This window comes from Denticeps clupeoides, chromosome 2 (assembly GCF_900700375.1).
Source record: "Denticeps clupeoides chromosome 2, fDenClu1.1, whole genome shotgun sequence".
Classification (NCBI taxonomy): Eukaryota; Metazoa; Chordata; class Actinopteri; order Clupeiformes; family Denticipitidae; genus Denticeps; species Denticeps clupeoides.
The window spans coordinates 36,875,056-36,901,060 of NC_041708.1; the positions used below are offsets into that span (position 1 = coordinate 36,875,056).

At 49.6% G+C, this 26,005-nt stretch overlaps 1 protein-coding gene across 1 annotated transcript; it reads left to right on the forward strand.

Annotated features, from left to right (window-relative positions):
• Positions 1-9,139: 9,139 nt before the first annotated feature.
• Positions 9,140-14,696, forward strand: dselb (dermatan sulfate epimerase like b). Its single transcript, XM_028956981.1, has one exon. It carries the CDS (start codon positions 9,730-9,732, stop codon positions 13,345-13,347), a length of 3,618 nt encoding a protein of 1,205 aa, XP_028812814.1. The 5' UTR covers positions 9,140-9,729; the 3' UTR covers positions 13,348-14,696.
• The last annotated feature ends 11,309 nt before the right edge of the window (positions 14,697-26,005 follow it).

Below are 26,005 nucleotides of genomic sequence, written 5' to 3' on the forward strand. Positions count from 1 at the left end.
TCCACGTGGTTTCTAAAGAAACTTTCAAAGTAGCCGACTCGCCGTTCGTTCATTGCCGCTGTTGGACTTGCGCATTAATCCTGCTTTTCTGAATTTGACATTTTCGCTCTCTTCCAGTCGAAGTTTTGCTATTTTTTCAGCTCTGGCAATTAAACCTAAAGTGCCCAGATGCCCCACAGGTCGCACAATTAGGCCGTAATCTAATTTACTGAATTGATGTTTGGGAGTTTTTTCATCCTGGAACTCGGGGGCTGTGGGTTTGGCTGATGGATGAGTAAAGCTTCTCCATCAATGATCGGAAAATTGATCCTGATTAAGATAAGTGTGCCTCCATTGCATCGTCCACAATGAGATTTATCCTTGGGCTGGCACCAGGAGGAGGGAAGGAGCCTTTTTCTTTTGGAGCCTGATTCAGTTTGGCACCACAGCTCGGATTGGTGACCCCTCCGTGCAGCAGGAGTCAAATCTGGTCTGACTCGTACTAGTCTTCCTGAAGATAATGGGCATGGGAGCTTCCATCCCTGCAGCGTGTCTGCACCATCATCTCATACGCTGTGACTTCTGCCATCCGGGAGGGGCATATGGAGTTCTGGGGCGTCTCAAAGATTATGGTCATTTGCTGCCCATTTCTCATGTTATTTAGCCATAACTATCATCATAAAAAAATTCAACATTTCAAGTAAATCCTATAGTATATAGAACACAAAATGTAGCTTATATTATAAAGTTTTTAAAACTCATTATAGATTTATTTAACATTTACATTTACAGCATTCCTCAGATGCCCTTATCCAGAGTGACTTGCAATCAGTAGTTACAGGGACAGTCCCCCCCTGCAGACCCTCAGGTTTAAGTGTCTTGCTCAGGGACACAATGGGATTACTACCAGAAGACCCAGGTTCAAACCCCACTTACTACCACTGTGTCCCTGGGCAAGACACTTAACTCTGAGGGTCTCCATGGGGACTGTCCCTGTCACTGCATCTGATAAATGGCAGAAATGTAAATGTACTAAATAATGTGTTGTGGAATGTTTCATTGAAGACCTCCTCAAAGTTCCAGAGCCCCTTCTGAGAAGTTCACCACTCTGCTTTCATCAGCAGTGGACCACCAGTGGACCACCAATGGACCACCACCGGACCACCACCCTCAACCTCCCTTCCTGCTACGACCACCGACCCCTAAGTCACGGTGGGAAACCCCCCCATTACCCGCTACGGACTGTGTGAGTCTCGACAGCCCCGACACCGACACCGCCCTGCTGCATGTCCCTCTTCGTCTTCAAGAATTAAATTAGTCGGCAGGAGAGGCTTGAAGAGCAGGTCTGTTAAAAAAATAATCAGGAGAAATGACGCTTCTCATTCAGGACGTGCAGCGATGTGCAATTTACACGCGGTACACAAGCTGCTTTCAATGTAAACACATGAAATATGCAGATGGTTATTTTATTCATCCTCGATGGCACAAAGCTGCAAAATTTTGATTTTTTTTTACCCCCCAATTCCCAGATAATAGAGCCTCTCCCCCTCTCCCCCTCTCCCCCTCTCCACTTGGAAGGCAGGATCGTCAGAAAAGGAAGCCTTGATGGGGCCGCCAGGGCCCGTACGTGAACACGCTGACGTCTCTTTTCGCTTTGATACGGCAGCGTTGTCCTCTGGAGCCCGTTGTCACCAACCCCGGGAAGTCAGGCGAGAGTGTTTTAGCGTCTGTACATGTTTTGCTTCAGCTGCTCGAAACTTTTCTACCTTTTCAAGATGGTCCTTTCAACTTCTGCCACAGTGACACAAAAAAAAAAACACATTTAGAGCGTGCCGAGAAGTGGGCTGTCATTTCATTTGGTGGCACTCTGCTAGCGATGGAATTAAAAGATGCCCTTCAAAGTCACGCCGGACCACGGATCAAACGGACGTCGCTTCAGAGGAGGAAGAAAAGAAAAAAAAACCCGTTCCTCTCTTTTTATAGCAGGAGCTTCAGAATTAATTAAAAATCACATCAGGAAATGTCAAGGGATTTACTTCAAGGCTCAGGAAGACAGACCTATTTTTTTTTATTTTTTACATTTTTCTTTTTTTCTCTCGGCTCCCTTCAGCGCAGACGCGTCCGTGTTCATAATTCCATTTTTCATCAAAGGCCATTTTAATCTTTGCGCTCGTAGTAGGTTGCATCGCATTTTTTAACAGGGCCATTGGAATCCGAGCGGGGGAGCCTCATCTGAAAAAACGAGTCCCCCAAATGAACGCCGCTTTGAGGCTTTTAATGGACGACGCGGCCAGCTTTTCATACCTCTCTTCTTTTTTAATTAGGAGGATAATTGGCTTCGGTGATCTGCGAGGGACCGTTGGCATCAGAGTGAGCCATGCACAACAAAATTGATCTGCGTTAGAGGAGCATATAACGTATCTGCAGCCCAAAAACATGCAAAAGCAACAAAGTTGCAGCAGTTCCGACGAGAAAAGGGAACTTTTTGCAGTTCTGTGGCGTGACACAGCTCTGCTGTAGAGAGCCGGGCATGCATTATTAATGAGGCATTAAACATTTACGCCGATGTATATCTCCAGGGCCACACAGATTACTTAGGGTGAAGAATACCACCCTTACCCCCAGAAAAAGAACATATATATTCATACGGGGGCATTTAGAGACTGTTTTGTGGATTATCCCCCCCGGGTCCAGAAGACACCTTCATTTGAAATTCGGGTTCGTTTTTGGAGGAGAGCATTGGCTCCTGCGGCTTCTGTGCCCTGATAAGGCGTTCATGTGGAGCGGCTGAGCAGAATGGATTCTGGGTCGGGACTCAGACTGAGATGTTCAGGAAAAAGTTGTGACCAAGCTCTGCCTGTTGTCATCATCTTTCTCTGTTCAATGCCAGGGTTTATTTTTGGCATCTATTAATGAGATGCTTTTTTCCCTTTTATTCGCCGTTCCCCGCCGGACACAAACGTGACCGCGCCCACGACCAACCCCAACATGCAGGTTATCAGGCACTTAAATTCCAGTGTTCTGATGGGGGAAACTAGTGAGCGTAATCCACACGTTTTATATAGGGCTGAACATTATGTGCCAAACATATAAAGAACGTTTTTTTTTGGATGCTTTGTTGTTGGCTGATACCACCAATTAGAAATGATGGGCAGTCAAGGAAGATAAAAAGATGAAGATGTGATGAAACATGTCTTTGTACAGCACAAATGTACAAAGATTAATATAAAATACAATTCCTTCACATTCACCTGGCTATTGTTGCAGCTTCCATTTGATTTACTTCATCACACATTCATCGATCATGACCAGATTTCGTGATGAGTCGGTCCACTGTTGTCCACATCTCACGACAGCTCCATTCCAACCACTAAACCGAATGAAACCGCATGCATGTCCATCAGAGTGTCACATGATCTGTTTCTGACCCGACAGTGACCCTCAGTGAGCATCATCAGTGCTGGAACGGCCCTATCTGGCACCTGTCAAAGCAATAAGCAGAAGCTCGTACCTCGCCGCAAGGCGGGGACCCCTAATGATGGAGCCCTGCAACCACGGGCGTGACTGAGGTAACCAGGCAACCGGGTGGTTTTCATTTCTTTTTTTCTTTTCCAATCCAATTCGTGTCACCTGAAGGACACCATGGATTAAATCAGAATAATCCAGCCGAGCTCCGGTTTGATGAGTGTTGTCCAGGAGAGTTTACACAATGTGGATTCATTGCACTGACGAGTGGAAAGGAAGTAACTGGCTAGCTCCATTTGGTTAGAGTCGTGGGTTCAATGGAAAATGCTCTAATTGTAATATGGCAGTGGCGGCCTAGCAGGTATGTGTAAAAAGCAGGAAACAGAATTCAACTCAGCAATGAAGGGGTGGACATCAGAGGACATCACTGACCTTGTTAATCTGACTCCATTATTTAATAGCAATGTATTTAAACGAATCTGATGTTATCTGAACAAACAGAGGCATGGCACAATAGAAGTTAGAAGAATGAACAGTTTCTAGTAAATTAGCACAGTTAGATTCATATTGCTTTTGCACGGAAATATTATCACCTGAAATAGGTGTTTAGCAATTGTTGCTTCACTCTGCGGTCCAGCTCGCCCCAAACCATCTCGATTGGGGTCAGGTCCGGTGACTGTGGAGGTCTGTAAATGAAAACACTTTGAATGAGTGTGTATCCAAACTTTTGGCCTGTTCTGTATGTCTGAACATCTCCTTTATACTAGACATGTGGCTTCCAAATAGGTTCCAATCAGATTGTCTTTGGACTGCAGTGGTCGTCCAACTCCAACAAGACTTTCCCGACATGGGAAACCTTCTTGTTTGTTTGGAAGAGGCCACAGCTTGGAGATAAAGTGGGGGATCCATAACACATGAAAAGTCATGGACCTGGAATCCTCCCATCTTATAATTGGAATGTTGCCGAACTGCTACGGTACCACTGACCACAGTGCTAGACTAAGAGGGAAAGGAAATGAGCGGGGCAATGAGCGGGTTTAAAACATAATCGGCATAGTTTAGCCTCCATTTCATGCACTTTCTCATTATGACAGCAGCGAAAATCAAATTGCAAATCAAATGAACATTTTATGAATTTTTTTTTCTCGACCCAAGCTTGATTAAAATGGTAAAAACTGACCCACACTCTGCTCCCCGGGCGCCTTTCATGGCTGCCCACTGCTCACCAAAGGTGATGGGTTAAATGCAGCAGACACAGTCACTTGACTTTTATGCCACATTAGTATCAGAGATGCTTTGCCATTACTGTCATGATCCACGCAATCTTCTGAACTCTTTCTGTCTAAAGCATCTTAACTGCAAGGCATCGTACTTCCACACAAAAAACACGAGACCATGGGTGCTGACAGACATGGTGTTAACTGGTGGAGACAAATGGAATGTATTCCTCGATTTAAAATAGCTCCCTCTAAAGTGTTGCCAGGTTTTTTCAGCCCCAAGTCGCCAAGACTGGTTCAAATCAAAACAAAACTGATTTTCTCCTCAGAGATTGTGTTCTCACCAGCACTTGTGTTGGGTGGTCCAACCATCATAGGTTGTGAAGGACATTTATCATAAGACAGCTTCATAAACGTCAGTAGACCCCACCATGACGGATTATTCACTCTCCGACCATCAGATAGAGCAGTGGTCAGGAACCTGATTCATGGAGGGCTGCTGTGGGTGAGGACCTTCCATTTTGTGGGTAATAAAGGCTCCTCCCGCGACTCTGAGCACCTTTATTGTCGGCTGACTGGAAGGTCACTCCAACCCCATCCACATTCAGTCCAACTTACCATATTTCAGCTCATGAGACTTTCATTCAGAAGCCCAGAAACCTACCCACACCACACCATACCACACACATGGCAGTGGTGCACAATTAGCACACAATCACTCACTCATCCGGTTTCAGTAATCTAATCTACAGCCAGGGCTTGTCCTGGGTCACTGGGTGCAAGGTGGTTCAGAGTCATCCAGGAGACAACTTTTATTTCTCTACTTATTTTCAGATTGTAAAACGTATCTGAATGCTCAAGAGTATGAAATGGCTGCTATGTCCCTCCCATGGCTGTGGACTCCCACATGTTCTGCGTGGCTGGCTGTGTTTTTTGTGTCCTGTCTCTTTTAGATTGACTTCGTGGGAGGAGTTGAAGCCTACCAGCTCCACCTACCATCTGCCCATTGGTCACCTCCACCTATATAAAGAGACTTCGGATGGTGTTTGGGAGGTCACCAGGGTTTGCTGGGCCCTTACTCTTTTGGGAGGTCCCCAGGGTCCATGGAGATCTGCAAGGAGCACCGCTGGCGATCTCATTTATGTGACTTGTTGGTTTGTGTGATAGACCCCTTTGTTGTAAGCCTGTTAGCTTTATGTGCCCTTTTGGTTAACTTTTGTGCGTGTTTGAGTTGTCCCCGATGGAACGTCCCTTCCTTTAGGCTGTACTGATGCTGGTTAGCTGTGCTGAGTCCGCTGTTTTATTCTACCTGTCAGCTCACTGGAAATAAACTGTTTGTGTGCTTTGTTTAGCTGTGTGTGTAACTGGGGACGTCCTCCTCTCCACACCCTCGTCGCGTTTCTAAACCCCTACACCTAGCAACGTGACATGGCACACGTGAGAACATGCAGTTCGTAGAAAAAAGTGTTTGAGGCTCTTCAAATCAGCCAATCTTCGCTGTGATGACAGCTTCTCGCACCCTCGGCCTCACTAATGTTGATGATAATCTAATGAAGTAGCCTCCATCATCGCCTCCATGAAGCCACCACCGCACTCGGCCTACAGCGCTCTGCGTGAGCGTACGTTTTCTGACGTCCGGAAGATCCCCAGATCGCAGCTCTGTACTTAAAGTCGGCGTAAAACTCCAGCTTTCAGCATTGGTGGAGATCCATAGAGATATCAAACAAGCCTGGACATTTAATTTGGACCCAGGAGACAGCGCACCGCCTCATGTGATTAAAACAAAATCGCACCCAGGGACTTCATGCTTGTTTCGTACGTTGCTTCATCTGCTTCTCTGCTGAATGTTTTGTCTCTTGTTGGTTACAAGGGGTCTTCTGGGACCTGGGATTAGCATTTTAAAATAGTCCTCCTGGCTTTACTAGGTGTGGAATAGCAGGTATCAGCGTTCACAGTCAGCTTGTTTGACGAGATGGCGTCACATCTGGCCTCACAGATCCTCGACCTCCTCATGTTCTCGGTTCAGTGGCAGCTTCAGCGTTCCCTCTGATTACCGAGTCCTGCCCTGGTGTTCTGGAACCTTCTCCATCGCCTGCTTGGGGTTAAGCACAGTTTCCCTCTGTACTTATGATGCTGTGTTAACGTGCCCTGAAAGTTCTGGGAAAGAAGGCATCTTCTATCATTGTCATGGGTAAAAATTTTTTTTTACTAGTATTCATTAGCAGTAGAAACCAGAAGGAACTGTCATTCTGTGTACCTGACCAGGAAAGTCCACCAAGTCCAACCTGGTATTGATCCCAAGCCTGGATGCTTGGCAAGATGAAGGGGATTCAGAAGTCCTTCCAGCCTTAGAGAAAGCTGGTGCAGACCCCTTAGATGATGCACGGGGGGTCTCAACTAATTTTTGTGAGAAATGAGCTAGAGCTTCGGGGCTAAAGATGGGTTCCGTCAGAAGATCAACCCCAACTCGTCTCCCATCTCTTCTAATTTTGCTTTGATCTTGACCCCACAGTTCTTGAATACGTTATACATCAATTATACATCATCACAGCGCAGCACTGGTCGGCATCTGCAGTCTGGAACCCCCCAAACGGCAAGCTTCGGCCTGGGGCGAAAGTGTGACCTCATCTGAAGTAAAGTAGTGGCTGATCGACACTCCATTTCCTGTTCCTGTTTTAACTTGGACGCCGTTCAAAGCACTGATCCTTTCAGCAACTCTCCACGTTTAAAGGATAATCGGGAGACCAAGGGAACGCCGTCACTCACGCCTGACTCCGCCCACTCGGCTCTCCCACTGGCTGCCATCGTCTGCAGCGCATGGGAACGAGGAGAAATACATTTTCTTCTCATCCAAGGTCCAGGACGGGCATCTCGTGCCCGAATCCATGCCAGTGCCCACTGCCCACTGCCAGCATCCTGTGATGTGGTTTGTGAGCGTCGCTAGGCAACCGCTTCTGAGCAGCATCCTTCCCCGCAAGCGCATGCAGATGTGACCTGCCGTCGTCACGCTTTATTACCTCCGTAATAAGAGGTGTGGGCCATCAGGTGTTCTGAGGAAATGCGGAAATGTGGCCCACCTTTCGTATTTACCATTGTTTACCTCGTCGATTGTCTTGGGAGCTGCTTTCATATTTCACATGTGATGTGTACCTTCAGGAATAAATTATGGACCAGAATAAAGCCACACATTCTCACTTTCATGTCGCCGTCTTGTTCTCGGCGAAGCGGCAATTATCTCCGGACGGAGGGAAGACGGAGACGGGACAGAGGGAGAATTTTAATGGAGATCAGATTAATCAGCGGAATCCCCCCCTTCGCTCTGAGCTGAGCAGATGGACGATTAGCGCAAATAGTAAAAAGGGAAGGTGAAGGTGGAAATTTCAGAGCATGATGATGATCTTATGATCCCAGCGAGTGGATCTACCCTCACCCGGCTAATAACACCGGATATTAAAGTCAAACTCTGCATCAACCGTGCATCAACTCTGAGATCATTAGATGTCTAGAAGAAGTCTTCTTCCCCATGGCGTGGATTTCACTGGAGAAACATCATTTAATAATGTGACGCCTGACTGGGAGGACGGTTCTGAGGAACCCTGTCACCACGTCCCCCCCACAGAAGCCGGAGCAGAGCAGCAGCCTCCGCGCCTTTTTACTTTATCCCGACCTCGAGTCACACGACAGCTTGTCACATTCCCAGAATTCCTCGTCATGTCCTCGGCACAGGATTCTTTGCAAAATGCTGTAATGGAATAATGAAGAGAACCATGTGGACTGGATATTTTTTTCAGTATACATGCGACATTATATGAAAATAACTGTTGAAATATTAAATCGCAGACGAGCTGCAGGACACGAGACCATCAAGTGGTGCTTTTCCATATGAAAATGAACAAACAGCGAGACATGGCAACAAGCTTGACTTTTTATTTAGAATAATTCGTTTCTGTCTGAAAATCTGTAAAGCTGTGTTGTAAAAATGAGTTTTACTTGTTGACGGTGGACGATGTCACAAAAACCAGAAGCTTTGCATGAAATCCCACCAAGAGCCCAAGGCAGCAGAGGTACAGAAAAATAAAGCAAGAATCCCTAACAAGAAGCACGACTGGAAGTGTGTGTGTGTGTGTGTGTGTGAGACCACAACCAGTTGGACTGTAATGAACTGTTCCGACCTCCCACAGGAGAAGGAGTCCAGGCGGGTTTTTTTTTACCTCCTCGATTTACCCCTCAGGGCCTGTGGACACCGGAATGGTGTGAAACATGCCGGATGAGTGAATCTGTCCCAGCTATTCATAAATAAATCCTACAATCCACCATCAGGCAGAAGGCACGACATTCCAACACTATAACGGAGAAACACGCATTTAATTACAGGCGTTATTAGGACCATTATTAATAATGGCTTTCGGTGGTGGCGGACAGCGCCCTCTGCCGGCCGCCGGCGGAACGCACGACAGGAGCGCGCCGCGCCATGGCACACAGTCTCGGCTCCGTCACCGGAGCGGACGCGGCGCGCCGGATCGGACCTCCGTCTCCCGGTGCTCGGCGGCGGACTCCGGAGGAGTTTCCCCCCCCCGCGGAGTGGCCGCTCGGCGGCGGCCGGGGACGGACGGACGATGCGCGGTCGATGCGCGGAGACGCGGGGATCCTCCGCCCCTGCAGACGCCGGCCGCGGGAGCGCGGCTTTCACCGGGACCGGACCGGACAGCGACTGGGGCTGATCGGGACGCTTCGACGGCCGCAGGAGAAACGAGATAAAAGACGCGTGGATTTCCCGAGGACAATATCCACAATCCCGGGAATATTCCACAGCACCTCAATTACTCACAATTCCCAGCCGCTGCGATGAACAACCCAGCAGCGTGTTCCTTGCACCAAGTGGACGTGGACGTTCCTCAGCAGCCTGGACATTTTCAAAAGATGTTAATAATAATAATAAAAAAAGAAGAAGTTTCAACTAAAACTGCACCGAAGATGTTGGGGACTTTTATCTATAACTGGATACTTCCCATCATGTGAGATGTGAATAAGGATTTATATTTGATTGGATTTTTGTGTGTGTGTGATCATGCGTTTGATCATGGCATGCACGCTCTTCCTCTCCATCTTCGTAGTGGCAGCTTCCGCCGCTTCGTCCGGCGTCTTCAACGCCACAGGCATTTTCAGCGACTTCGGGCAGCTCCGACTGACCCGGGAAAGAGTGCCGGAGCTCCGCAGGCTGCAAGCCACCAACCTCCACCCCAACCTCTACTTCAGCCAAGCCGACACGCCGGCGATGAGGCAGAAGTCCGTCACCACGCACAGCCACGTATTCAAAGTCATCCGGGCGGCGGTGCTGACCATGCTCTCCAACCCGGCCTTCTACATGCCCCCGGCCAAGCACGAGGACTTCGCCGGCAAGTGGAACGAGATCTACGGCAACAACCTGCCGCCGCTCGCCCTCTACTGCCTGCTGTGTCCGGAGGACTCGGCCGCGCTCCAGTTCCTCACCAAGTCCATGGACCGCATGGCCAAGTACCCCGACTGGAAAGTGACCAGCGCCCCGAGCGACGAGGTGCCGGCGGCCCACTCGCTCACCGGCTTCGCCACCGCCTTCGACTTCACCTACAACGCCCTGGACCAGCAGAGGCGGGACGCTTACCTCAGGAAAATTCGGACTGAGACGCGGGAGCTGTACGAAACGTCCAAGTACAGGGGCTGGGGGAAGCAGTTCTTGCAGAACCACCAGACCACCAACGTCCTGGCCATCCTGACCGGCGCCATCGTGGCCGGCAGCCATAATGAGCCGGAGTGCATGGCGTGGAAACAGGTGTCCGTCAGCTACATGGAAAAGACCATGTTCCTCCTCAACCACGTGGTGGACGGGTCCTTGGACGAGGGCGTGGCCTACGGGAGCTACACGGCCAAGTCCGTCACCCAGTACGTGTTCCTGGCGCAGCGGCACTTCCGAATCGACAACGCGCAGAACAACTGGCTGCGCACGCACTTCTGGTTCTACTACTCCACCCTGCTGCCCGGCTTCCAGAGGACGGTGGGCATCGCCGACTCCAACTACAACTGGTTCTACGGGCCGGAGAGCCAGCTGGTCTTCCTGGACACCTTCGTCATGAAGAACGGCAGCGGCAACTGGCTGGCCCAGCTGGTCCGGAAGCACCGGCCCAAAGACGGCCCGATGGGGCCGTCCTCCGCCCAGCGCTGGACCACGCTGCACACGGAGTTCATCTGGTACGACGCCCGCCTGTCCCCGCAGCCGCCCAGCGGGCACGGCAGGCCGAGGATGCACGTCTTCTCCAACTGGGGCGTGGTGACGTACGGCGCCGGCCTGCCCAGCGGCCAGGGCAACACCTTCGTGTCCTTCAAGTCGGGCCGGCTGGGCGGCCGGGCCGTCTACGACATTGTCCGCGCCAAGCCGTACAGCTGGCTGGACGGCTGGAACAGCTTCAACCCGGGACACGAGCACCCCGACCAGAACTCCTTCACCTTCGCGCCCAACGGACAGGTCTTCGTGTCCGAGGCGCTGTACGGGCCCAAGTACAGCTACCTGAACAACGTGCTGGTCTTCAGCCCGTCCCCCACGAGCCGGTGCAACGCGCCGTGGGAGGGCCAGCTCGGCGAGTGCGGCAAGTGGCTGAGGTGGACGGACGCGGGCGTCGGGGACGCCGCCGGGGAGGTGGTGGCCGCCTCGTCCCACGGCGACCTCCTGTTCGTCAGCGGCGAGGCGGCCCCGGCGTATTCCCCCGCCATGCGGCTGAGGAGCGTTTACCGCGCTCTGGTGCTGCTCAACTCCCAGACGCTGTTGGTGGTGGACCACGTGGAGAAGGGGGACGATTCGCCCGTGAACGCCCTCAGCGCCTTCTTTCACAACCTGGACATCGACTTTAAGTACGTGCCCCACAGGTTCATGGACAGGTACAACGGGGCCCTGATGGACGTCTGGGACGCCCATTACAAAATGTTCTGGTTTGACAGCCAGGGCCTCAGCCCGGACACCAGAATTCAGGAGGCCGAGCAGGCCGCCGAGTTCAAAAAACGCTGGACTCAGTTCATTAATGTCACCTTCCCCGCGTCGGGGACAGTCAGCAGGGTGGCGTACGTGATGTACGGCCCTTACGTGAAAGTGTCCCACTGCAGATTCATCGATAACGGCAAAGATGGCCTGAGGTTGTCACTCGTCATCAATGGCTCTGAAAAAATCGTTTCCATAGCAACAAACCACAAAGACATAGGGGCACGTTCTGCCTATCTGGGCTTTGGTGGCTATGCCAGAGTGGAGGACAGGCATCAGATTGTCCGCTTTGGCCTCGGCGCGCAGCCTGTCCCCAAACAAACCAGCGTGGACAGCCAGCTTTTTGACTTTGGCGTCTTGGTGAACGTGGTCGCCGGCGTGACTCTGTGCGTCGCCATCGGCTTCCTGACGCTGCAGAGGAGGTTCTACGCGTGCTTCAGCAGGCTGATGCGTTACGCCCTGCTGGCCGTCCTCGTCCTCTGGATTTTCGAGCTCATGTTCGTGTCCAACAGCTGCGACCGGCTCCTGTGCGGGGTCAAGTGGACGAGCTCCGAGGTCAGCGCACCGGCGAGGCTTCGCGACCAGCACCGCTTGTCCCTGCCGACTGTTGTCATCATGACCCTGCCCGGCTCGGGGTCCGACATCCTCAAGCACCTTTTCTACAACCACACGGACTTCGTTTACATCCAGGTGCCCACAGAGCACTTGGACATACCAGAGACGGAGTTCGAGTTCGACTCCATGGTGGACGCCTGCGAGTGGACCAGAGGGGACGCCCGGCAGGGACGCTACAAGATCGTCCAGGGCTGGCTGCACTCGCTGGTCCACGACACCAGACTGCACCTGCAGAACATCCCCCTCCACGACGGCGACCGGGCCAAGCTGTCCTCCAGGTCCATCTACCCCTCCAGGGACAGGAGGAAGAGGGCCAGGCGGCGCGAGCCGGCGGCGGCCGAGGTGAGGGGCAGGGTCCGGGGCGGCGTGGACCGCGACGCGGACTACATCCGGGAGCTGCGCCGGCACGTCGCCGACTACCCCAACTCCAGGGCGGTGCTGAACTTCCGCAGCGGCAGCTGGACGCTGAAGCTGCCCTTCGTCCGGGAGGTCGTTGGACCGTCCACCAAGGCCGTGTACGTGGTGAGGGACCCGCGCGCGTGGATCTACGTCATGCTGTACAACAGCAAGCCCAGCCTGTACTCCCTGAAGAACGTTCCCCAGCACCTGGCTCTGATGTTCAAAGAGGACGTTAACAGGGACAGGTGTCCCGCGTTCGCTCCCGAGTACCGGGCCCTCTGGCGGCTGCTGTCTCGATCGGAGACCGACCCCATCCTGCTGCTGGCCCACCTGTGGCTGGCGCACACCTCGGCGCTCCTGCGGGTCGGCGGGACGCTCCCAGAGGAGACCTGTCTGCACGTGAGGTTCGAGGACGTGGTCAACTTCCCCCGGGAGGCCGCCGAGAGGATTCACTCCTTTCTCGGAGTCCCGCTCACGCCCTCGGCCCTCAACCAGCTCATGTTCACCACCTCCACCAACCTGTACAACCTCATGTACGAGGGGGACGTGTCTCCGGCCAACATCGACGCGTGGAAGCAGAACATGGCGCGCAAGGAGATTAGGCTGATCGAGGACATATGTGGCTCCATGATGAGACGACTCGGATATTCCAAGTTTAACAGTTAAATGCTGCAGGTCAGCTGCCCTAATATAATATTTTTATTTGACCATTATGAGTCTTTATTTTTGTATTCTTGCACTGGCGGGGAACATTGGGTGAAACGGGTCAAAAAGGGACAAAATGCAGACAGTGTTAAAAGCAGAACCTGATCAGTGGTCAGGGCTGAAAGTCGAGCCGGCCAATATTGAGAATTAAGAGACAATGTGATGAGTTTGCTCGCATTTTGGACCTTAAAGGGACTATTTTGGGTCCAACTTGGTTATTTACTGTACAGAAAGACACTTTGTACACTCTCTGCTGGAGTGGCCACCTTACTGTTCCGTCTAATGGCGTGTAGTTGTGCTTTGTAACCTCCATCCCAAACACGCTCGGCAATGCTTTCCAAAGTATATATATATATAAAAAAAAAGAAAAAAAAAACGCTTTGCGAAGTGCATTATTATGATTTTTTATTTTTTTTTTGGTAATTTCTCCCCTCCGAATGAAAAGTCACGCCTGTCTCATGAAGCGTATTTATAGAATGTGCTGACTGGACCCTGACCGCCGTCTTTGTCCGCGGGGCGTGGTCGCAGATTTAGGGGCTTGTGTCACGGACGCCGAGAGGCCGGAGCCGCAATTCGCTTTAGTCATAAAAAAAAAAAGCATAAAAAACACACACACACACACACACACACACACACACACAAAACACACACACACACAAAACACGACCGCACCGTCGAAACCCAAACGCCGCTTCCGCTGGCTTAAAACGCGGCGTTTGTGAACGCGTCCCGCGTCCCACTCCGCGCCCACCCTGTCCCACAGCAGCCGCTGGGCAGTGATGGACACCTCCAAAACCCGCCCGCTGCACACTGTGACAGGCGTCGGGCGGAGATCAAGGCCGCGTTTGTCTCTTCTCCGTAGCCGGGCGTACGGAAGCTCTGTCATCCGGCCACATCAGAGAAGGAGATGCGAATGAATCCCGGATTATCATTTCCTGCCCACCTCAATCAGACGGGCCAACGATCTGTCTCGCCGTTGTCCGGACACGGAGACGGGTCCCGCGGTCCCATATCCTCCCTTACGCGGCTCCCTCGGGCGAATGTGAAAAGGGCCGCCGTGCGGCGTGCCGGCGTTCGAATATGTGGCTGCTTAGCTCTTGGATCTGTCTCAGTACATGACACCGCGTGTCCTCCATCTGTCCAAGTCCTATTACAACGAGGGCGACGAATGACATTGCAAATGAGAATGAAAGGAGGAGAAAAAGAAGGTGAAATATGGCCGGACGTGTAGTGAAAGTGAAGTGATTGTCACATGTGATACACAGCAGCACAGCACACGGTGCACACAGTGAAATGTGTCCTCTGCATTTAACCCATCACCCTTGGTGAGCAGTGGGCGGCCATGACAGGCGCCCGGGGAGCAGTGTGTGGGGACGGTGCTTCCCTCAGTGGGACCATGGCGGATCGGGATTCGAACCGGCAACCTTCTGATTACGGGGCCGCTTCCTTAAGGAAGAGGTGGGAGAGGAGGGGCCTGTGTGCGGTAAGGACACGTTGTTTTGGGGGCCTTGCTCGATGTTGTGGACGCTCTTGACGACGGCGTGTCTCTATCGTAACCTCGGTCCTGTATATAACTGTTCTGCGGGTTTTGTGTTTTTCCGACGCTTCTGTGGCCTTGACAATTTTAAGGAGGGACGTAGAGGTGCATTTTTAATGTTGTTCATCCTCAAAAGCAGCCGATGTTACTGATGATGATGATGATGAGAATATTAATAAAACGTTGATGGAACCATGTACTCTTATTGTAGCAGCATTATTTTCAACTAGCTGGAATTGTGTTTATAATAAAGTTCCTCATTACAGAGGACGCAGATACAATACGGTCTAATTTAGGTTCAGATTCTTAATTCATAATTAGAAATTGAGACTTTGTATTGAAGGCTAGACTGCTTGCAGTGGGATTTAATGAAGCGTTAAAAATAATAGACGTAATGAAGTCGTCCCGTCCCGTGTCAACGCATGTGCTGCTAATTCCCGTCCATGAGTAGCCGCTGTCCTTCGTTGCGGCAGCAGGACGCGGAGAACCCCGAAACAAGCAGGCCATTAATGTACCGATGAAAAAGACAAGACGTCCCGCAGCCTAATGAGCTGAGGGACCAGTGACGGTACCCGGCCCACCCTGGACTGGATAATCACACGTAACCTTGTCCCGGAGTTCCACACGGAGCGGGAACACCGTCCACGTTTCACTCCTGGGGTCCTCAGGTCTTTGGCTTATTTATACGAATACCCCAAAAAGATGTCTCCTCCAACAAGGCAGGAGATGCTGGATAAGGAACAACTTTACATATTTTCGCCATTCTTTGTTTAGGGGTGGTAGAAGCCTGTGGACCAGTGGACCAGAAGACCCAGGTTCAAACCCCACTTACTACCATTGTGTCACTGAGCAAGACACTTAACCCTGAGAGTCTCCAGGGGGGACTGTCCCTGTCACTACTGATTATAGGTTGCTCTGGACAAGGGCGTCTGGTAAACGCTGTAAATGTAAATGTAGATGTTTAAGGGATGGAGGGCCGAAGGTTCTGATGTCCAAATCGTTGAGCTGCATTACAAGTCTGTGATTTTCTTCTAAAAAATATAAGACAAGTCATATTTAAAACATTTTGAAATAAAATAAATTTGTCCAGCGTGGACGGATTGAAGAAACGTATTTGAAGGAGTATTCTGCGTGATGGAACGTTGATCGATGATCCATGTCGGGTTCCGGAAACAGAATCTCCCCGACTGGCTCGTGTTGGTTATATAAGCAGAACATCCTCCATGCGGCGGGAGATTTTTGACAAGGTGTCTCTGAGGTATTTGTTTCTGATTCATCCCGCTCCCTTCCCGCTCCCCTCGTACTCATTGAGCCAAATTAAACGGCAATAAGCGCTTTGATGTCTGATTGAGTGGCGGCGGCGGCGGCGTGGCGCGTACGTGGGAGAACTGTGTCGGGTTAAGGAGAGATTCAGATTAATTAGACTCAGGCTGCCACTGTGGGGTGCTGGCAGATAAAAGGAGGATGAAGGGAGAGGAGCCATTTCAGAAGAAAAGAAGAGCGAAGCTGACGAGCCTTGGAGCAGGAGGCACGTTCACCGGCCTCGCGTCGCGCCTGGGCCTTCACAAGTTACTTTGCTGTAGCTGGATCTGGATGGAGAGCCGGTGACTGGAACCCTCAGCAGCTTTTCTACAGATTCTGCAGCTTCTGTATAAAACCATCACGTTGCGTGCAAGAAAGACAAACAGAACAATCTTGGAGTTTGTGAACGGAACGCTTGTTGTAAGATGATGGAGAAAGGTCTATAGGTTGTCGATCGCGCATAAATGTGCATAAAAAACTAAAATAACAATTCTTTCTGGGATCTGACAGTCAATGTGAGTTAAAAACTGAAAATGTGTTCTGATACATCACAATGAAATGCTTCTCAGCGCCCTATGAAGTTCTGTAGAAGTGGTACTAGCCTAGTGGGTAACACACTCGCCTATGAACCAGAAGACCCAGGTTCAAACCCCACTTACTACCATCGTGTCCCTGAGCAGGACACTTAACCCTGAGTGTGTCCAGGGGGGGACTGTCCCTGTAACTACTGATTGTAAGTCGCTTTGGATAAGGGCGCCTGGTAAATACCATAAATCTCTGGCTTCCATAACCGTTTCCATTAACCCTCCAAAATCCTATGTGTCTCAGTGAGGTCCTACGTGTCTCAGTGAGACGCTGCTCCGAACTACTTAAAAAAAACTGCCTCGGAACTTACTTCTATCCACATGGCCTCACATCTGCAGGAGACCTCATGCAGCCCGCATGAAAGGCTTCGGATGGGTTTCTCTGGCCCGGTGCGGTTAATAACAGGCCTTCCAGGAGCCGCGGGCCAGGACGGGGTAGGGGCCGCGCCCTGGGGACCCCTCCTGTCTTCTGGTGGGAGGGTGACCGCTCTGCAGCGCAGCTGCAATAACAGTCCAGGCGCATTCGGTTATTACACACTTGTTGGCCAGCAGCCCCGGCGCTGTGTGTGTGTGTGTGTGTGTGGTGTGTGTGTGTGTGTGTGTGTATGAAGAAGTTTGCAGGAAAGGAAAACGTTCATTATCTTCCGCCAACGTGCGAGGCAGATGGCGCACCTCTCCTTTCCCGCCCGTCATCTCGTACACGAGACGAACGGACGCCGGGACGGGAAAATCTGGGCCGAGAACGAGTCGCCTCTGCGGCGCAAATGGAAATGCTGGTGCCAATAAAACACGGACGAGTGGCTCGGTAATGAAGCTGAGCGCAGAGGAGGGCCGGCCTCTGCTATGGGAATCGCCGCCGCGCCTTTTATTGCGCGCCTCGCCGAAAATAGCCGCAGTGAGACGCCTGCCAAAGGAAAAAGAATAAAGGAGAGGAGACGAGAACGAGGACAAGAGGAGCACAAAGGAGGAATGGGGAAATCGTATTTCATACGCCGACACGTAACAACGGCGGCAAAAGCAAATGGCGCTGAGAAAATTAACACAACTTACACGAGACAAAACAGGACATGAGGAAAAGGAGGAATAAAGTTTAATAGCGCATCTCAAAGCATTTTTGTAAATCTTCAAATGTTTTGGGTGTAAGTGACATTTTGGGGACATTGAGATTCACAAATTGAATGAAAGCTCTTTCCACTAGCAAAAGATATGAGGAAGTTTTTATATATTTCAATCAAGTATTAAATATAATTTTCTGTGTATATTGTCATTAAACAATAAAATGTTTTGGAATAAAATATTAAATAATATTTACTGTGTTTATTGTAAATTGTCACTGACTCTTGGACCTGTGCCATTTTTCTTGCATTTCGTTACTTCATGTAGATGACATTTATGATGTGCACGCACATCGCCGCGTATAACGTAACATATAAATTCGGGGCCGGAGACCTGGGGTCCTGACACTGTCCTACAGTACATGGAATTGATCAGTTTTCATCTTTTTTTATGCTTATGGTTTCTCTTTGGATTTTACCATCAGGAATACAGTTCCATACCGTCTCCACACACAATAAAAAAGTACCAACCTGGACACGGTGACACGTGTCCTCCCTTGGTAAGAAGTGGGCACCATGACAGGCGCCTGGGGAGCAGTGTCATAGGTCTGGTAGTAGCCTAGTGGGTAACACACTCGGCTATGAACCAGAAGCCCCGGGTTCAAATCCCACTTACTACCATTGTGTCCCTGAGCAGGACACTTAACCCTGAGTGTCTCCAGGGGGGACTGTCCCTGTCAGAACTGTCTGGATAAGGGCGTCTGATGAATGTTTTAAATGTAAAATGTGGGGACGGTACCTACTTCAGTGGCACCTTGGCGGATCGGGATTCGAACCGGCAACCTTCCGATTACGGGGCCGCTTCTTTTAACCTCTAGGCCACCGCGTCCCCCGCCACCACTTTTTTTGAGTGGCTGTCCTGTCTCCTACCAAAATGTCGGCCCCACACGCATCAAGTGAAGATGCGATATTACGGCAGAAAAGTCTTTTTCTACCGGAATGTGAGTGTTTATTTACAATAAAGCCGCATTTTTCATGGATTATGCATGTGCCGCAGTTCCCCCAGTCCCAGGGGGACAGGTTCGAATGTAAAGAATAATGAATGTGCGTTGTTCTTGCTGTGAAGGTCGAGCAGAAGAGAACCTTCCTATTGGCTGATATTGGAAGACACCCTTGAACAGATTTGTAGCCTGCAGGCCGTTTTTGCTGATTCTACAGGGGCATCGGGACCTTCTCTATATCTCATACATCTTCGTGCATCTTCATCAATTATGAACCTCCAGGAAGCTCCGAGAAGCACATTAACCGTCCGCGGAGCCTTAACCACGTTAAAAAAATTCACATATTCTCTCCTGCAGGAGGGGAGAACAACACCTTTTTATTCCCACGTGAATAAAGGGGATCTTTTCACCGTCGGGCTTTTAAAAGCGCGCCCCTCTTTATCTGGAGCCGGGCTAATGGAGGAGGTCATCGCGGGGCTGGGTTTAATTCAGTTTACCTTCGGCGACGATACTTATCTGCTCATTCGTTCTGACAAGAGCTGCTTAAAACCCCGCTTTCCCCCCCTCTGCTGCCCACAAGCCCTTCGGGGAAAAGAACACACACATTTCGCACCAGCGGCAAGGCTTCAATTGTCCAATTTTCCCAAGGACTCGTCTCAGCTAGCAGGAGTTCGGAACTTTTCAGATGGCCGCCGGTTTCCGGGAAGGGAGGGGAATGAAAAGCCCGCCCTGCTGCGGTTCCCCGTCACCTGGCTGAAAGGTGTCTGAGATTTGACGGGCCGAGGTTGCCCGCCGGGTCTGGTTCTGAGCTCCAGAAATGCTGCGTCTCCTACTCTCTCTTCTCATTCCTCTCTCTGAATCAAATATCCAAGCTCACAATCATAGTCCGCTGTGACCAGTAACTCTTCGGTGTTCTGGTCTTGTGTGTAATAACGTTCCGTTGTTCCGCTGTACTGCCATTGGCCGCAACATTAAAACTGTGCAAGTTGCCGTAAGAAACTCAAAACCAGACTTGTGTTCCCAGCACGTTTCACGGCTGCTCGATGCCATTGAAACTCGTCCTCAGAACATGGACATATTTGAGGGATGCGTTCCACTGCTGAAACAGCCCGTCAGACTCGGAAGGGGTGTAGGCGGTCGTCAGCAGCCTCTAGGTAGGTGGTGCACGTAGTGTTGTTCTCCTCAACACGATGCGACGGCGCAACAGAGCCAGCGCCCGTTACACGTACTCTCAACAGCCATATAGGGTCTCCAAATGAAGAGAAAGTGAAGTGATTGTCATTGTGATACACAGAACAGCACACGGTGACACAATGAAATGTGTCTTCTGCCTTTAACCGTCACCCTGAGTGAGCAGTGGGCACCGGGGGGCAGTGTGTGGGGACGCTGCTTTGCTCAGTGGCACCTCAGTGGCACCTTGGCGGATCGGCCAAGGTTCTGATTACGGGGCCGCTTCCTTAACCTCTAGGCCACCACTGCCTTTGCCACAAATGGTTTTGGGTCAGAGGGGGAGTGGTAAAAAACTAATGTCAGTGGTTTTTATGGAAATGGGCATATAACTTTATTAATTGATGAGGGGCCAATTTCATTATCACGAACTGTTGAAAAGTCGCATGTTAAGATTATTGTAAATGGTTTTGTCCAGGCCTATAAAGGCTGGCCCAAGGTTTTTGTTTTGGGGGGAATCCAATTGTCATCGACTTTGCGTCGTCTTCCCTGCCACCATTAACACTCAGCTGTCCTGCACATGTCTTCAGGTCTTCCCTACAGAAGGAAACGAGACGGAATGCACCGTAAATGCTGGTCATGTGACGATAACTATAAGGAAATAGATCATATGATATTGTTCACAAACAATGTTTACGAAACAAAACTTTACCAAAACATCTCTTCACTTTAGTGAAACGAGATGAGACGTTATTAATTTCACAGTTTCCTGTATCTCACTCACGGGCAGAATATGTATCGAAAACACAAGGAGAAATGCGGCCACAGGAACAGACGTAACGTATTCTTGAGTATAAAATGCTACAATTATACATAAAATTATCTTATGAATTTGACTAAAAGAAAATGTTGTTTTTGTCTCTTCTAACAGGTAATTGTACTATACTGACTGGGTTAAATAGAAGAGATTAAAATACAATTTTCATTGAGTTAAACTAGCTAAAACACAGTAAAGGATAATTCTGACTTTTAGTCGACTGAAACGTGACTAATATGTCAATTGGATGCAAAGACTGGACTAAAACTAAAATTAAGACAGTCTGCCAAAAGCAAGTATAGGTGCATGGCTCAGAACTAGACTCACTACTTACAATACAGATAATATATACATTATATCCTGAAAACATTTACATGATTTACTCCTGATAATTTAAGTAAAGCAACATGAATAATATGTTATTCAACTTCTATTCCTGCCACTGATACAGGATACAGCTGTATAAACTGCGCGCTGAAGGAACTCTTTCCAACACAGAAGCAGTGTAAATACAGCCTCTGCAGCTTCAAAGCTCCCTGGGCCTCATGTAGGTCATCCCCGTCCTCGGTGGCCGCGGCGGGGAAACCGATGGCCCTCCCAGAAGACGTTTCTGCAGACGCTGACTCTGGCCAGGCTCTTGGGAAGCCACATGCGGCTTCAAAGTTCATGGTTGCTCGTCCAGATGAGCGTTACTGGACACCAAGCCCATGTCTCGACCAGTTCACGTGATGCACATTTAAATTCGTTATCGCCTGAATGACAAGGTGGTCTAACTATTCCACTTTGACATTTGGAGTGAGGACGAGCGTGGTGTTGAGTAATGACCTTTTTAACGCCAGTGCAGCGCAGCCAGGAGAACTGATCTGACGGAGGCACCTCTGAAAATAGCCCAAACCAGGAAGAAATGCGTCTCCCTTCGCAGCTCAGTGTCCTCAGCTCGCTCCCTGAGACGAGTACTTGTGGGGATATGGATAAAAAGCCAGGAAACGTCTCAAAGAAATGAAAGATGCAATCTGAGGAAGTCTGGAAATGAAACGAATCTCTTTATTTTGTTCCTCGGTGAAGGTGGGGAAGGTGCAGCGGGACCGCGGAGGAGAAAGTGGCTCAAGACACTCTGTGCCGAGCAGCGACCATCTGGCCGGAGCCTCAGGGACGGTCCTGCAGCCTCACGCTGAGCTGATGTTGCAGTGACGTCTCCAGTGACGCCTGTGGTTCCTGCACGGAGAAATTAACGTCCGTGTCCTACCGGCGTTCAGGGCGGAAGGTAAAAAAGTGGCTCATGGGGTTCGTTCTGAAAAGTCACATGCTCCAACCAGGCATTTTCATTGGCTATTTGATTGTGTAAAACTGGGTAGATTAGAGTAAAAAACTCTCTCTCTCTACACACAAAAGCGCTGTATTCAAACCACTCCAACCTGATGTTACCTGGCAGAAAGAGGCGTGGCACAATAGAGGTTAAAAAATGAACACTTTCAGAACAGTTTATTAATACCAGTAAATTATTAGTGAAGTGAAGTGATTGTCACATGTGATACCCTGCAGCACAGCACACAGTGCACACAGTGAAATTTGTCCTCTGCATTTAACCCATCACCCTGAGTGAGCAGTGGGCACCATGACAGGCGCCCGGGGAGCAGTGTGTGGGGACGGTACTTTGCTCAGTGGCACCTCAGTGGCACCTTGGCGGATCGGGATTCAAACCAGCAACCTTCTGATTATGGGGCCACTTCCTTAACTGCTAGGCCACCACTGCCCCTATTGCAGTTACATGTCAATATTGTATGTAAAAAAGGTACCAATATTATAGAGGAAACCAAGATGAAAAGAAAGAGTAAAGGGGGAGAGAGGGAGAAGCCATGAGAAATATAGGTAAAATAGGAAAGACTCAGGTACTGATGGGAAATTTTCCCTCAGCTTCCGATAGAAAAGAAAATGAAAGTCCCCGACCACAGGTGAACAATCCTTTATACATTTGACCCACAGGAAGTTGTCACCGACCAATAAGATTGTGATGGTTTCTGTCTTGTCCTGCCCCCGTGGTCTCCTGTCTGGGCAGACAAAGGCAGGGCGGGGTATCACGAGAACCTGTGCCAGGCATTTCACACCTCTTGCCATTTGACAAAGATATGGAAAACGGAGGTGTTGAATCTCCATGCACAACAAAAGCGCAGAAACGTCATGGTCCTGTGACGTCCCATCTTACAATTGATATTTGAACCCATATTTGAACGTAATCCAACCGCATTACGTTCATTACGTTCACAAGGTGATGTGAGCAGCTGTATCACGGTGCTTAAAAACAGCCACAGCACGGTTTACCAACGTATTCCTTTATCTTGACTATATTATGAGACTGCAACTGTGTATAATGCACTTATACTTTCCCCAATTCGGGTTTGTTCTCAGCGTTTAGCGACATTGGAAGGAACGCGTTCCAAGCCGACGTTCTCCTCGAGAGTTCCGGCTTCCGTCTGCTCGGGGAAAAGGGACGCCAGCCCCGCTTCCCCTGCCATGTGTTCAGGGCAGCCTCGACTGCCGGGTGGTGCCATGCTGAATTCAGGAGCACCACCTCCTCCCAGGCGTCAGCAGACAGGAGAGGAGATGAAACTGGGATTTTCAAATGGAAGCACAAACACAACAGGAGTCCCAGCGGTCCGATGCCCTAAATCTGAGAGAAAAGGAGACAAGCAAAGCAGTAGCTGAGACACTGAGCCAGAAGAAGGGGTTCATTATCACCTCTGAATATGCGGTGCCATGAGAATATCTTTGTGCAGAGTTGTCACCGGCTTCATTGGCTTCATCCTGGTCTTGTGTGGAATCATAAACAGAACTAAAAGAATTGACTTTATTCTGTTCTTGTTGAAATTCTACTGCAAACGGATGAGATGGAGTTAGTTCACCGATTATAAGATTAATGGTAACAGTTCAGGCCAAAAGTCTGGACACACCTTCTCATTCAACGTGTTTTCTTTATTTTCATGACCATTTACGTTGGTAGATTCTCACTGAAGGCATCAAAACTATGAATGAACACATGTGGAGTTATGTACTTAACAAAAAGTGGAGACCTGGCCTCCACAGTCACTGGACCTGAACCCAATCCAGATGGTTTGGGGTGAGCTGGACCAACAAGTGCTAAACACCTCTGGGAACTCCTTCAAGACTGTTGGAGAAGCATTTCAGGTGACGACCTCTTGAAGCTCATCGAGAGAATGCCAAGAGTGTGCAAAGCAGTAATCAGAGCAAAGAAACTTTTCACTTATTTCACCTTTTTTTGTTAAGTACAGAACTCCACATGTGTTCATTCATAGTTCTGATGCCTTCAGTGAGAATCTACCAACGTAAATGGTCATGAAAATAAAGAAAACACATTGAATGAGAAGGTGTGTCCAGACTTCTGGCCTGTACTGTACATGTATAAAAAAGTCATTTTACGTTCATGGGCTACACTGTGTAATTTACTACGTGAAATGTGCATCAAGCATCATTTTTATTGCAAAACTTGTTTAAAGCTGACAACTACGTCAACACGATAAGATTTACATTTACATTTACAGTATTTATCAGACGCCCTTATCCAGAGCGACTTACAGTCAGTAGTTACAGGGACAGTCTCCCTGGAGCAACTTAGGGTTAAGTGTCTTGCTCAGGGACACAATGGTATGAAGTGGGATTTGAACCTGGGTCTTCTGGTTCACAGACGAGTGTGTTACCCACTAGGCTACTACCACCCGAAGATCGGTCCTCTGTCATAATCAATGCATTTATGCAAATAAATTTTTAAACCACTCTCAACAGTTGGTGAGCTGGGAGGTGGTAGGCTGGAAAAAGAAGCACACTTTGCACCGCTCTCTGTTGAAAATGGAATATTTGCTCCCGTCACCGGAGTCCTGGAGAGAGCTACTCTCATCCGTCACCTCGCACCGTTTCGTGCCGTTTAGTTAAGGCAGGTACGCCCAGCGCTCGGAGACGAATGGCTGGAGAAGAGAGTTGCGGAACAGTTGCATCAGCGTTCTCTGTTGCAGACGTTAGAAAGAAAATGCACGAGGCCTCGTGTCCCCGGCCGGCCGCCGCCACGCGGCTCATTGGCTCCCGCCGTATTCTGCGAGCGTCGCGGCGCGGCGCCTGTCTGTCTGCCAGGCCCTGGCAGGGCCGCGTGGAAACGCTGCCACGGGCTTAATCGGCCCTCGTTTACTGTTGACGGAGCGTCTAACCCGAGTCCGAGGGCGCGGCCGAGGCGCGAATCACCTGGCAACTCACTAAGCGGCTCGCGGCTGGATTATTGACGAAGGGACGGCGGAGGGGCTTGATTAATTGAGGACGTCCACCATGCCGGGGAAGGAGGACGGGAGCGTGAGGCGGCAGCAGATGGATCAGCTCAGCTGGCCAACTCTGTAATAGGGTCTCTGAGGCCCACCCTGGATTGGGTGCTTTTCGGTCGAGCAGATGTTCTTGGGCAATGAGCTGAAGATGAAGCCATCAAGCGAGCCACCATCAATGTTTTGGTTATAGTTATTCCATCAGATTTCCTCTTGCTTCTATTCCCCTTGGGTGGGATTCGATTTGGCAAAAGTTAAGTTTTCTTTGGGTTTCAAGGTGGGCTGCAGAAAGGTGCAGTGAAAACATTGCAGATAACTATTAGAGCTGATCTTGACAGGTTCAGGTAAATTATCGGTCAGCAAACATGAGCTTCCAGTCTATAGTACATATCCTATAGTACCTATCCTAGTACCTATCCTTCTGATTAATGATATGATACAAGCACATTTACTTTCCCTCTCAGCCTAGTGCTCGGGTTTTTACAAGGGTCTAACTTTTTAAGCCTGATTACAGCTCTAACACTTATATTGGAAGAATGATGCCGCTCATATTCTGCTTCTACTGAACCAAATGGAAAAGCTCCCTTCCAGAAGCACCACTTTCACCACTGCATGCATTTCCCGATTTTAAATTTTTTATTTTCATTTATCATTTACAATGTTACTCTAATTGAACAAACTGATTAACAGCTTTGGTGGGGGTAGAAAAATATAAGGGCAGATAATTCAACACATTGCATTTTTATATTACAAGATCACAATAATCTTTAAATTTCCAAATTCAATATATATATATATATTGTATTTGGAAATTTAAAGATTATTGTATATACTGTG